General features: G+C 51.1%; 1 protein-coding gene across 1 annotated transcript in view; it reads right to left on the bottom strand.

Annotated features, from left to right (window-relative positions):
- Window positions 1-10,891, bottom strand: part of Mlycd (malonyl-CoA decarboxylase) — a 16,437-nt gene extending 5,546 nt beyond the window's left edge. The window contains exons 1-3 of the mRNA XM_028753675.1: window positions 10,320-10,891; window positions 3,076-3,188; window positions 2,100-2,256 (exon numbers count right to left, since the gene is read on the bottom strand). Of these exons, the coding sequence (XP_028609508.1) occupies window positions 2,100-2,256; window positions 3,076-3,188; window positions 10,320-10,844 (795 nt within the window). The 5' untranslated portion in view covers window positions 10,845-10,891. The remainder of the gene's footprint in view (window positions 1-2,099; window positions 2,257-3,075; window positions 3,189-10,319) is intronic.
- Window positions 10,892-13,244: the final 2,353 nt, after the last annotated feature.

Here is a 13,244-nt window from a genome sequence, read left to right as displayed (position 1 = left end):
AGAGAGAGAGAGAGAGAGAGAGAGAGAGAGAGAGAGAGAGAGAACAACCTCAAGCCTTAAAACTTGTCTGTCAGCTTGTACCCGAAAAAGTTGTCTATGTGTGTTTCTTAAGCACCTTCCAGGGAGCTGGAGATATGGCTCAGCGGTTAAGAGCACTGACTGCTCTTCCAGAGGTCCTGAGTTCAATTCCCAGCAACCACATGGTGGCTCATAACCATCTGTAATGGGATCCGATGGCCTCTTCCGGTGTGTCTGAAGACAGCAACAGTGTACTCATAAATTAAATGAATAAATAAATCTTTAAAAAAAAAAAAAAGCACCTTCCAGATATCCCTGCTTCCAGCTGAGAACCCAGATCTTGTGTCGAGGTTGGACCCCGACACTGGAATAGCAGATGACACTCTTGCTGCTGAAGTAGACACAGCTTGACTTGGATGAACAAACAAGTTTATACCACTTGCCTGCCAGCCTGTGATCCCTGGAGCTGGGCTGCTCAGCCCGGAACCCCTGATGGTACCCTCCTTTTGTACTGTGCTTCCTGTTCTAAAGTCACGGGTAAGTGACTGAGGCCCCTCAGCTTCAGCGCTGTCTAACAGGAGACCCACTACTAAGGTGTTCCGTGGACTGAAGAGCATGGAATAAGGCTCACCATGTGCTATGAAGATGACAGCTGAGGCTGTGCCACACACATGCTTCTGGAGCTTGGAATCCAGTCCTCCAGAAATCAAGATGGGCCTTCCATGCAAAACCTAAACCCACAGCAACATCCCAGTACATGGGCTGTGCAGGTCAAGGGTTCCTGGAGCTACTCTTTGAAGGCCACACACACACACAGCTGTTGCCTTCCAGTTATACACATGAGCTGCACACATGAGCATTTGGGTTCTTAGGGCTGGAAGTACCCTCAAGAGCCAAGTTTTCAGGTAAAAAGGAATACATTCTGCACTTTAACACACATGCCAATCTGCCCCAAAAGAAGAATCAGCAACACTGGTCCCATGCCAGCTCGGAGGCCTGCCAACTCTTTTACACAGGACAATGTGGAGGGACTTTGTCTCTGCTCCTCAGGAACAAGTGTCCATCTGCCTGATGCCCATCCTCTGAGCTCCTCAGCTGGGGAGCCACTCTCAGGAGGCCTCTCATCATTTACCTCCACAATGCCCATCCAGACCGCCACTCCTCCCCACATCTTCCAGCACTGAGCAAAATCTCTCCAGGGACTCTCTCCTCTCTCTCCTCACTCCCCTCATCTGCCTGTAGGTCATGTAGAGTGGCCACTGTCCCAAGTGTCACAGTGTCACATGCTTGTCCATACCTTCCTGCCGGAAGCCTGCAGAGGAGCAGCTCCCACAGGAAGGGGTAGGTCAAGTCCTCACGACTTCGGCTCCTCATCAGCTCCCAGTCTGCAGCAGGAGCAGCAGCAGCAGCACACGGAATCAAGTCCATCGCTCAGCTGTCAAGCTGCCCCTCAAATGCCACAGCACAGTGCCCTGCCTCCCCCTTCTATCACACAGTGTCCTCTTTATGGACATCAGCTCTTCTCAATTCCAGATCCCCAGGCAGGGGAGTGCTTATCTTTAACTACACACCAGGAGATCTTACCTACACAGCCAAAGTAGCCATGAGAGGTTAAAGCAGACTCTCTTAAAAAGTGGATGACTACACTAAAAAAAGCCCACCGATTAAAATACACTTACAAGCTGAGCATGGTTGCGTTGGACTTTAATCCCAGCACTTGGGAGGCAGAAGCAGGCAGATCTCTGTGAGTTCAAAGCTAGCCTGGTCTACATAATGAATTCCAGGGTACCCAGAGCTACATAATGAAACCTATTTGAAAACAAATAAAACACCAGAAAAAAAAAAAAAAGACAGTGGGTCAGGGGCTCAGTGGGTAAAGGCACTTGTTGCCAAGCCCTGTGACCTGAATTCAATCCCTAGGACCCATGTAGAAGAAGAGACTCAAACCCCACAAGTTGTCCTCTGACTTCCACACACTCACTGTTCCATCGTAGGTGTGCATGAACGCATGCACGCGTACATGTACCCATGCACCCCACAATGATAGGCCCATGTTGTCCTCAAAGGACCATCCTAAGTACCTGGATGTTGTTGGAAATGTCACCAGTGAGAGCCACATGCAGAACCACCAGGGGCTCCCCGGGCGTGGAACAGTGGGAGAAGAAGTAGCACCTCCGGTACGGCCCCACACGCCGCTTCATGTCCATCCAGTTTTTCACAGGGTGCACAGCCTCACACCTGAGCGGGCAATGCACAGATTACACATGGAGAGCTACAAACCGACGAGCGCTCAGTCCTGTTCACATTGGCGACATCTGTTCCGCATCTTAACACTCGTCTGTCCGTTCTGAGACAGGTTTCTGCTCTACAGTCCTGGCTAGTCTGATGCTATAACCTAGGCTGACCTTGAACTTCTGATGACCCTCCTGCCTCAGCCTTCCAAATACTGGGATCACAGGCATGTGCTGCCCAGTTCAACACCTGGTGGACTTGGTGGGGTTCTCAGGTGCACGTATGCATCAGTTTCATGCAAGCCTTCTGGAATGTTCTGTCACTAGTCAGCGTCTTTGGGTCCCTACAGTTTGGAAGCCGACGTCCATGCTGCATACACTGGTAGTTAACAGTCTCAAGCCTCATCCCGCACACGCCTGCTGCCAGTGTGAAGAGGAGCCGTAGACACTGGCAAGGTTTCCATCCCAGGATGCTTTCCAGCCTTCGACTCTATGGGCCAGGATGGGATGTGGGCAGGACGGGAGGGAAAGCGCTGCTCTGAGCCCTTGGGCATGCTCTGGTTATGCTGAGAGCATCACAACTGGATGAGAGAGCACTGATCACTCACGCCAACGCTTGTTCTAACTAGTCCCTACAGTTTTGGTGATGGAGCCATTGGCTTTAAACGACAGGGTGTAAGACCTTCGTAACTAACAGACTGGTTAGAGTCTTCCTCGAGTGCACCCCAAACTCTACTCTTCCTGTGATAATAGCCCAGCACCCACACATTCAGTGTGTTCAAGTATTAGGTGACAAAGCCATGCTGGTGACAGCTGCCATACTCACTCGCTGATCTTCTGAAGCACCTCACAGGGTGAGTGCCAGGTGACCCGCTCCAGATTCAGGAAGCCAGAGGAGAACCACTCGGACAACATGCTTTTTAGCACTCCGTTCATTTCCTAGGTGAGAGAGAGAGGAAGGCGGGCCTCAGAGAAGCAGGCATCCACCCAGAAGTCTATCTATCCACTCCAAGACACCCACTTCCATATCCTGATGTCCTGTAGTGCACATCCAGCTAGGCTCGTGGCTGTAGAATCCAGTTTGTACTGCATACAGCAGTGACCATGTGCCTGACTTCCAGCCAATGAGCTCTATGCAGAGCGGTCCTGAAATGGCTTTGAGAGACTTAAACGACATTGGGGACACGGCTTTTGCTGGCCCTTTTCTCTTGTCTCTTCCACTGTGAGCTGAGTTACTAGGATGGATGACTTTGGAGCAGACACTTTGGACCAGGTGATGACTGTGATGGTTTTCAGGGCCTATAGTAGGCCCCCAGTCCAGAACAGCAGCCCAGCCTGGGGCTGCTTCCTCCCAGACTTTGCCCTGAGTGACTGACTTCTTGCTACACAGACCTCTGTACTCTGGGCCTATTACTCACAGGTGAATTCTACTCTGACAGACAGAATGGTAAACATTCTGGGACACCTAGCACTGAGGTGACCTTCCCCATTCCCTATAAAGTTCAATACAGGTGTGATCTGCACTTATGAAGACTAGTTTTATCACAGCTAGGAAAACTTTACAATGCATCTTAACTCTTGATAAAAGGTTACAAGTCCCCAATCTAGGTAACTAGGCAGCAGCTGCAGGCAAGGAGTGGGTAGTGGCTCTAAAGAAGAGAAGTTACATACTTATGACATTTTCATTCATGTAGTTAAGTACCAGGACCAGAGGAAGCATGATGCTGCCCTGTGTGGCTTCACTGGGTGGAGAGTACAAACCCAGGACAGGGGACCTGGTTTAACGCGAGAAGGGTGTTCTGAATGGCAGGACTACCCACAGCTCTGAGGCCCATGGCAGACTGTGAAAACAGCTGGCCGTGACTGCATGCAGGCTGCATGAGAGCTCAACGGAGCTGTTCCGGACAGAAGGCAAGACTGGGAAAGTGATGGTGGAAGCTGGGCAGGCCTTTACCTCAGGCAGGCTGGGAAAGTGATGGGCGGAGGCTGGGCAGGCCCTGTACCTCAGGCAGACTGGGAAAGTGATGGGCGGAGGCTGGGCAGGCCCTGTACCTCAGGCAGGCTGGGAAAGTGATGGGCGGAGGCTGGGCAGGCCCTGTACCTCAGGCTCTCAATCTCATTTCCCTACTCAGTGTAGGTTCTGCAGGGCAAAGTCTACCTTAGTCAAGGCTGACGCACTGACACCCAGGAAGGAGAAGGTGCTGAGAATGGTGACTGGAACAGGAGGCTGGCACACAGGACAGGTTTTTGTCTGTTTTTTAAATGAAACCTCATGGTCTGGCTGAGAGATGGCTCAATAGGTAAAGTGCCCCCCACCCACAAGTACGAGGACCTGAGAGGATCTCAGAACCTGAGTGGAAGCTGGACATGTGGCCTGTGTGCCTGCAGTCACAGCACTCCTAAGGAGAGGTAAGAGGTGGAGTCAGGATGGTACCTGGGACCTGCAGGCCTGTCGCATTCACAGTAGTGAACAACAGACCTATCTTAAGCTGGAAGCCAAGGGCTGATACCTGTGGCTGTCCTCTGATGGTGTGTGCATTTGCACTCACAACACATACACAATGATTTGTTTTTTAAAGGTTGGTTCTGGTGGTGGTACACACCTTTGATGCCTGCATATGGCAGGTAGAGACAACTTGGTCTCTGTCAGTTTGAGGCCAGCCTGGTCTACAGAGTGAGATCCTGTCTCCAAACCAAACCAAGTCCTTACATACTCTGATAGTTCTTCATGGTCTTGAGATCCTCTCAATTTTTAAAGCATAAATTAAGAATCATTAACTCTACCCCTAGTTAAAATGCAAACACATCCCCAGTCTCTGGGGCTTGTGGATCTGCCTCTGTGCACCTGCCTCACTGCAGGGTTAGAACAGGCTGGCTGTGCAGGTGTGATGAGCTGCATTTTGACACTCACAGCAGGAAAAAGCCAGGAAGCCTGGCTGCATTGATGACACCTCTCCTCTGGAAGCCTCTTCTATTTTGGGCTGCTGACAGCTGTGACATGTGATGTTGGACACCAGAGTAGGGAATGTGGGCTAAAGGTGAGAAGTCTAGTTCTATAACAGCTGTTCTGGTGGGAAGTGACCACGGCAAGTGGCCAGATCACCCGGTCACAGATGATAAGCACCAAAAAGTCTTTTGTGCTTTCTGCTCACTAACACAGCAGTTATGAGCCACAGCAGAAGCTGAGGAGCCCGAGGGTCCCAAGAGCCCGCTATTCTGTCAGCCTTCCTCCAGTGTCTGCTTGGTGCATTCTACCCCAGCGCTCACGGAGGCTGCTCCTAACAGAAAGCATCTTCTGAGATACTTGGCTCTTTAGAGTGGCTTCTTTGGAGTATGATTTGCCTTGCATAGAAGCCCAGAGCTAGAAGGGAGGTGAAGCTACTGACAGGGAAGAAGGGTGAGCCAGAGAGAGTATCCTTCCAGCTCATAGGGCCATGCGGCTGGGGAGGGGTACTTGATGTACTGGAATCTCTATCCCTATCACAAAACAAAACAACAACAACAACAACAAAACCTTTGGTCTAACACAGAAAAGCACAAAACTAATATAGAAATTCTTACAACACAGAACTGTGAGAGCTCTCAAGAGGTACTCCACTGGCTAACAGGCGGAGAGACTGTCCAATCACCAAGCATGGTGGCTGTGTGGGGGAAGGTGGGCAGTTTCCTACCTCCTCCCCCTCGCATGCTGGCAAGGGTCACTACCTCCCATTTTACTATGAATCCTATGTCCAAATCAACTGTCCAGAGTCCTTTGGGTTTAACCACCAGCTTCGGTCTGGTACCTGCCATTTGCTAAACACTTCCTTTCACTGCATTTTTACCTATAAGAAATGCAATTGATAACCACATGGGCTGCTGCAAGTGTGTGGAGGAAACTCCAAAACCTGCCAACTCTACCCAATGGGTACTTCCCCTGGCACCCTCCCATACACCCACAGATACAGCCTTAGGCAGGTGCCACCATGGAGGGGTGGAACAGAAGCTGGCTATCGGCCTCTGTTGAGGACTCAGCTCCTGCTAGGAGTCCCTGTTTGGCCGACATTGAGTATTACCTTGTACACAACTCCCCGGTCACTGAAGGGCATATCAGAGATGAAACTACACACAGGAGCCCAAGCCCCACTGATGGCTCAGATGGGAACTGGTGCCTCTTTAAGCCAAAGCCCTCAGTGCCCATCTCCAGAAAAATCACCAAGCCAAGCACAGCAAGGAGCCTTCAAACTCAGCAGCTAACTTTTCTTTAAACAACGCTGTTTAACTTGTAACCAAGGGGGGCTTTTCCTGGCACAGAAATGTTGCTGTTAGGATTTTATATTAGTCACATACTGAATAATCCATTCATGTTCTCTTTTCTATGGTGTGCCATTTTGGTGTTTTGAAACAAGGTCGTATGCAGCCCAGGCTGGCTTCTTACTATGTAGCTGACCTGGGGCTTCCCTGAGACCAGCATCAGCGAGCAGCTCACCTCAATGGTACAGCCCAAGAATCCCACGGAAACATCACCTCAACCATGCCACAGCAGACAGTGGCTAGAACAGACTTCTCTCCTCACTCAGAACTTCTTCTACTATGTCCTGGGAGACACATGGAATCAGCATGTGTTTGGGGGGTGCCATTTGCTATGCTTGATGGCAACACCCAGGGCTCAACCCACAGATTCATGAACCCATGATGGGAGATCTCAGGATCAAGCTCAGAAACCAAGCATCCAGACAATATAAAGGTCACATTGGGGCAGGGTGGGGGGGGAGGGGTCAGGCAAGCTGCACATCTGTCAACTGGTAGCTGAGATCTGGGGACACTGAACAGTGAGCACATTCCTGTCCTACTTAGCTTCATTTGTCAACTTGACATACTTTGGAAGAGGGAAACTCCACTGAGGTGCTCCTCCTGCCTGGGGGAGACATTTTCTGGACTCATAATTGACACAGGAGAGTCCAACCCACTGTGGGTGGTGCTACTTCTCGATTGGCCCTGGGTAGTATTAACAAAGGTAGCCAAGCAGCAAGCCAGTAAGCAGCATCTCCCCCATGATCTCCACTTCAGCTCCTGGCTCTGGGATCCTGCCTAGACTTCCCTCCATGATGGTCTGTAATCTGTAAGCCACATAAACACTTCTCTCCTTAAGTTGCTTTGGTCAGAATGTTCTGTCACAGCAAAGGAAAGCAAATTGGGACACTTCCTAAAAAAACACAGCATTTAAGGTCCTGGGAATTAGGTAGCGGTGGCACACACCTTTAATTCCACCACACAGGAGGCAGAGGCAGGCAGATCTCTCAGCTTGAGGTCAGCCTGGCTTACAAAGTTAGTTCCAGGATAGCCAGGGCTACATAGAGAAACCCTGTCTCAAACAAACAAACAAACAAACAAACAAAGCCATAGGGGTCTACACAGTCAGCTCTAAAGCCTTGTGAACAAAACTGGTGGTAGTTTCGTCCTCACCTGAGAGGCCTTGTGAGCACAGGTACCTGCACACTAACATCACAGGACACCTAACAGTGGTACCTGTTGGGTACGCTGATAATGGGAAGTCTGTGCCTATATAGGGCAGAGGAGACTTGTGGGCGGGGGTGGTGAGGGGAGGCCTGTACCTTATACTCAGGTTTGCTGTGATCCTAAAACTGCTCTAAATACAGTCTGTCTTTTAAACGGGACTGTGGAGGGCTGAGGAGATAACTCAATCAATTAAGAACTGTCCTGAATTTGATCCCTAGCACTAGTGATTTAAAAGTAGTGGGAGTGGGATGGGGAGTGGGAGGGTGCCAGAGACATGGTTCAAAGGTTAAGAGCAGGCTGATCTTGCAGAGGAACTGAGTGTGCGTCCCAGCATGCACAGGGCAGCTTTCGGTTGGCTGTACTTCCAGTTCCAGGGGATCTGCGGCCCTCTTCTGGCCTTTGCAGGCATTGTATGTATCTGTATACATGCAAGCACAACACTGGTACACATAATCTTTAAAAGGCCACATAGCGCTGCACTTTGTTAGCTGGCACTGGGAAGGTGGGACAGGAGTATTTCTGGGGCTTACTGAACAGTCTGCCTAATCTAACTGGTGAGTTCCAAGTCTCAGTGAGAGACCCTGCCTCAAAAAAAAAAAAAAAAGTGGACAGCTTCTGAGGATGCTACTCAAGGTTGACCTCTGCCCTACACACACACACACACACACACACACACACATCACACGTGCGCGCGTGCGCGGCACATGCATGTATATACCCAGATGTCAGCTCTTCTAGTGATAGGTAACAATACCAAATCCTGACTGACAAATGCTAGGGAAAGGACTAAGACCTGTATTCTCAAAATGACTTAACTGATGAATGTTATAAAATCATATGAAGCACAAAACAACTGACTGGCTTAACTGCACAGTTAGTTAAACATGGCAGTTAGCCTAAGATCTGGGTAGAGAAACAATCAAGGCCTCCACTGTCTGCATCGTGTGGAAGGACAAGGGTCAGGCTGTGGCTAGTCCTTCTTTGCAGACAAATCTGTTTAAGAGTCACTCATGACTTGGGGCCAGTGGTACATAGTGTCTGTCTTTCTCCCTTATGTGAAGGACAGCCAGGCTAAAAAGCAAGGGAGTGTGTATGCATGTCTAGGCATGACTTGCTGATTGCCAGATGCAAGCTTCTCGCCAAAGTCAGGCTCAGTGGTCGAGTGTCAGTGACCATGATGAGCCACTCAGAACTCTGGCTGGAAAAGGAACTTCCAGAATCAAACAATCTGGAACCATTAGAAGCTATCCAGGAGCTTCTGGTTTTGCTTTGTGGCTGGCTGTGAGTCTCTCAGGCCCTTCCTGACCTTTTTTCTAGTTCTGAACCCCGGGGTCAAGCATGGAGCAGTCTGACCTCACAAACACCTGCCTCTCTGGAGCCAGTCTCCAGGACTCAGGCATCATTCTACCATGCAGGAGATTCAGGACAAAGTTCCAGTTTTCAAAGAACCAACTGTATAGTTGTAGGGACATTTTGGACATTCCCACATTTCAGAATGCAAAGGAGCAGCTACTCAGACATCCGTAGAGCCTGGAAGGAGGTGTCACGGAAACTAAGACAGATTTTGTAATACCCAATGAACACCTCGGGCTTCCCAGTCGGAGACTTGTATGGATGACAGCTTACAGCCCCGGGGTAACACTTAGCCTCAGAAATGAACTATCTTGGAAAATCTGGTCATATAGGATGCCCTTAACTACACCCAAGGCTAAGTGACCAAAATGAGAAGAGTCAGCAAACCCTCGCATAGCTTGGAGGTGGGCAGTGCAAAGGAGCCTGGATCAGGCTGTGTATCTGAGGCCTTGGACAGTTCATCACCTCAGCATATGTCCTTCACTGTAAAGGAGAGACATGTCAACCAAAAGGATGGAATGGTCGTGCCTGCTTTAGAGCCCTCAAGCAGGACAGGAGTAATCACACCACTGAGTCTGAAAAAACTAGATGAGGCTTTGAATGCCGGGGACTTCTAAAATGGTGGTATCATTGTGTACGAACTTTGGGCTGGTGTCCCCCTTTACCGAATATTAATAGCTGGCAGCAACACTAGACAATCTTTTGGGTCACAGCCATGTAGACCTCCCTTATCTGTACACTACGGTGATATCGCTGGGCATGCTGCTGACGAGCACAAGTACTAAAAAGTCAACTTAGAATCACTGCGTCTGGGGCTGGATTTGGAATCAAATCTCTTGTCTAGAGTCAGAATGCAAAAAGAGGGCTGGAGGCTTTAGAGACCCAGACCGGTGGTGACCTTGACTTCTGGCCATGTGTGTGAATTTCGTGTAACCTGTTAGGGCAGTGCTGCGCTCGCGGGAGGTGTCCAAAACTTTGCCCAAACTTTGTTCCATCCTTGATCAAGGTACAGCGCAGTTAAAACTACAACTATTCTGGAGTAAGCGCAGTGGGTGCCACACCTGACAGTGACCCTGGGGATAGTGCTATAAACCACGAAGTAAGCACTGTGTACCTGAGGCCGGTGAGGTGGGGCTGGAGGGCTGCAGGGGCTTGGATAAGGGCCTGGGAAGTGGGAAGGGGCAGGGCCCCGGGGCGGTGGCCCGGGCGGGGCCTTACCCGGACGTGCGGCCCCTCCACCAGCTTGAGGGCCTGCGCCTCCAGCAGATCGGCCCGCAGCTGCACCAGGAAGCGCACGCCGCCGTCCAGCTTGCTGATGTGGTGGAAGAGGCCACGGTATCGCGGCACGAGCGCATAGCGGAGCCGGTCCTCCGCCTGCAGCAGCACGGCCGCCTCGCGCGACTGCTGGCGCAGCTGCAGCACTCCGGCGCTCTGCTCGGCCACTTGGCCGTGGTCCACGCCGAAGCCCTGAGCCAGGCGGCCGAGCAGCTCCGCGCGCTGGGACGCCTCGGCCAGGCCGCCGTAGAAGCTCACGAAGTCGGCGCACTGGCCCTCGGCGGGCGCCGGCGTCTTCTCGCGCAGCTCGTAGGCCGGCGTGGGTGGCACGGCTCGCCGCAGCAGCTCGTCCATGGCGCTAGCCGTGAACCCGCTGCACAGCCTAGGTCCCCGAGGCCCCGGAGGCCGCGGCGGGTACCGCAGTGGGAGCAGGCGTCCAGCCCTCAAGCCTGGCCCGAAGCCTCTCATGACAGCCCGTAACAGCTGCTACCGGGAGACGCCACCGGGAGAGCGGCCCCTGCCGCACTTCCGGTTCCGGCTTCCGGTGCCTCGCCGGTCCCATTGGTCGAGGAGGGACGATGGATGGGAGCATCGACCAATCGGAGGGCAGAACTGCGGGGAGGGGCGAGGCAGCTTTCCCAGGCGAGAGGCCAAGTGCAGCCAAAGGTCCCGGGAACCGGGTAGCCTCAGGGCACCTGACTCGCCCCCTTGGCCTGCATCCTGACACCTGTTCTGAGAGTCACTATCTCAGCCCCTTGTCTCTTTTCTAACTACGCACGCGCTTCTCTTGATCTGAGTGCTTGACATCTCAGCTCTTCCCCGGACCGTGCTGTGCACGCAGGCTCCAGTGCTACGGTTCGGATCTAGTGTAGGCTAGAGGCTGAGAAACTTGAGGTTGCATGCTGGACAAGGGCTCCCAGGAATGAAGATGCCTCATTTGGTAAAGTGCTTGAGAACTTCAGTTCATATCTAGAACCCGTGGGAAAACGTTTGTAATCCTAGCTCGGGGAGGTAGAGACAGGAGGATCTCTGGGACTGGCTGACTCGCCAGTCTAGCTTACAAGTTAAGTCCAGGCTAGCCAGAGATCCTATCTCCAAAACTAAACCAGAACAAACAAACAAAAAACAGGTAGGTAGCGGCCGACATTCGAGGTGTCTTCTGGCTTCCAGAAAACCACACATGTACATACATTCACCCCACACATGTGTACAAGAAAATGCAGGTGCCCGCACAAAATAAGTAATTTTTGGAGTAATTCTCCGGTTTGACATTTCGTTTGACCCCCCCTAGGTACTCTCCGGTCCTTGTCAAGGATCCCACCCAAAGAAAACTGCCAGAGACCCAGCCCATGCTTCTTGCTGCACCCAGAGCTTCTGGCCGTGCTGGAAATGGGTATACGGAGAATCTGTTCCCTACCAGCTTCCTTGCTGGGCTTCATTCATTCATTCACTCATTCACTCATTCATTCACTCACTCATTCATTCATTCATTCATTCATTCATTGGAATGATTTTCCATTGTCCGGTGTGTTCCAGGCCCCTTACTAGGCTTGCATTTGAAATGGTTCTGCTCGTTCTTGTTCAGTTTACCGTCTGAGGGGGAGGCACATTAAAATAACTGGAAAAAGGAAGCAGAATGCTGGAGTAGCCTCTGTCTGGATTCAGCTTGATATGACCAGAGTCATCTTGAACGTAGACAGTCATGACTGTCCTGGAGAAACCACAGTTCGTTTTTTGGTGCATGGTTTCACTTCAAACTATAGATAGACCAAATCCCAAGAATGATGTACAGGATCTTACAAACCAGAACTGGGCTCCGACCTGTGCTTGGCGCTTTGATAAAAACTTTAAGACGAACCACGTGCCTCTCAGCCTCTTTATCCTAAGCTCATGTCTGCGACTCTCTTTCTGACCCATAGGGTAGGGTCCAGTTGGTTTTTCTGTCTCCCAAGACTATACATTTATCAATAAGTTCTCCAATAAGTTCTTCAGTTCTTCATCTGCCTGTGCCTTCGGTATCCCAGCACCTCAGGATGCCTGAGGATGCTAGGACCTGCTGTTTTGGAAGAGTTTGCCATAGAGGATAGGATAGTCAGGAACAGCCTATCATCCAACTCAAGAGTAGACACTGGTTATGGACCAGGAACAAAGCAAGCCGTCCGGCCTATTCTTCTAGCTCAAATACATGACTTACAACTCCTGCCCTGCCCCCCACTGCAGTATCCAAATGTCATCGATTCCAGTCTCTTTCTGGCCCATTGCTTCTGTGGCTCCTGTCACGCCTCACTGGGACCCCTGTGGCAATTTTTACGCACCCAGGTGTGCACCCTCGTGCCTATTCTCTGCCCAAGTGTGGTCTTTCCCCTCGTTCCTTTATGCATACCCTCTGTTCACTTGCTCAGCAAACCAGGCACCGCAACCTAGCACAGAGAGCTAGCTTCCATGCTCCCACTCTCTCCAGCCCATCCTCTCTCTCTCTCTCTCTCTCTCTCTCTCTCTCTCTCTCTCTCTTTCTCTCTCTCTCCTTGCATTTTGATGCCCCCTAAGCATAGAGACTATCCATTTTAAAAAGGACTTAAAAACATCGATCATCACCAGGCAGTGGTGGCGCACGCCTTTAATCCCAGCACTTGGGAGGCAGAGACAGGCGGATTTCTGAGTTCGAGGCCAGCCTGGTCTGCAGAGTGAGGTCCAGAACAGCCCGGGCTATACAGAGAAACCCTGTCTCGAAAAACCAACAAAACAAAACAAAACAAAACAAAACAAAAAACAGGGAGGGGATGGACTCAGCACCGAAGGGTGAGATGAGCAACTGGGCACCAAGATGAAGCTTAGGCCTGAGGAGATGTAGACAGAAGTATTCTGGGT

Source organism: Grammomys surdaster, unplaced genomic scaffold (genome assembly GCF_004785775.1).
Source record: "Grammomys surdaster isolate TR1022 unplaced genomic scaffold, NIH_TR_1.0 128, whole genome shotgun sequence".
Classification (NCBI taxonomy): Eukaryota; Metazoa; Chordata; class Mammalia; order Rodentia; family Muridae; genus Grammomys; species Grammomys surdaster.
This window is presented reverse-complemented; position numbering and strand designations above follow the sequence as displayed.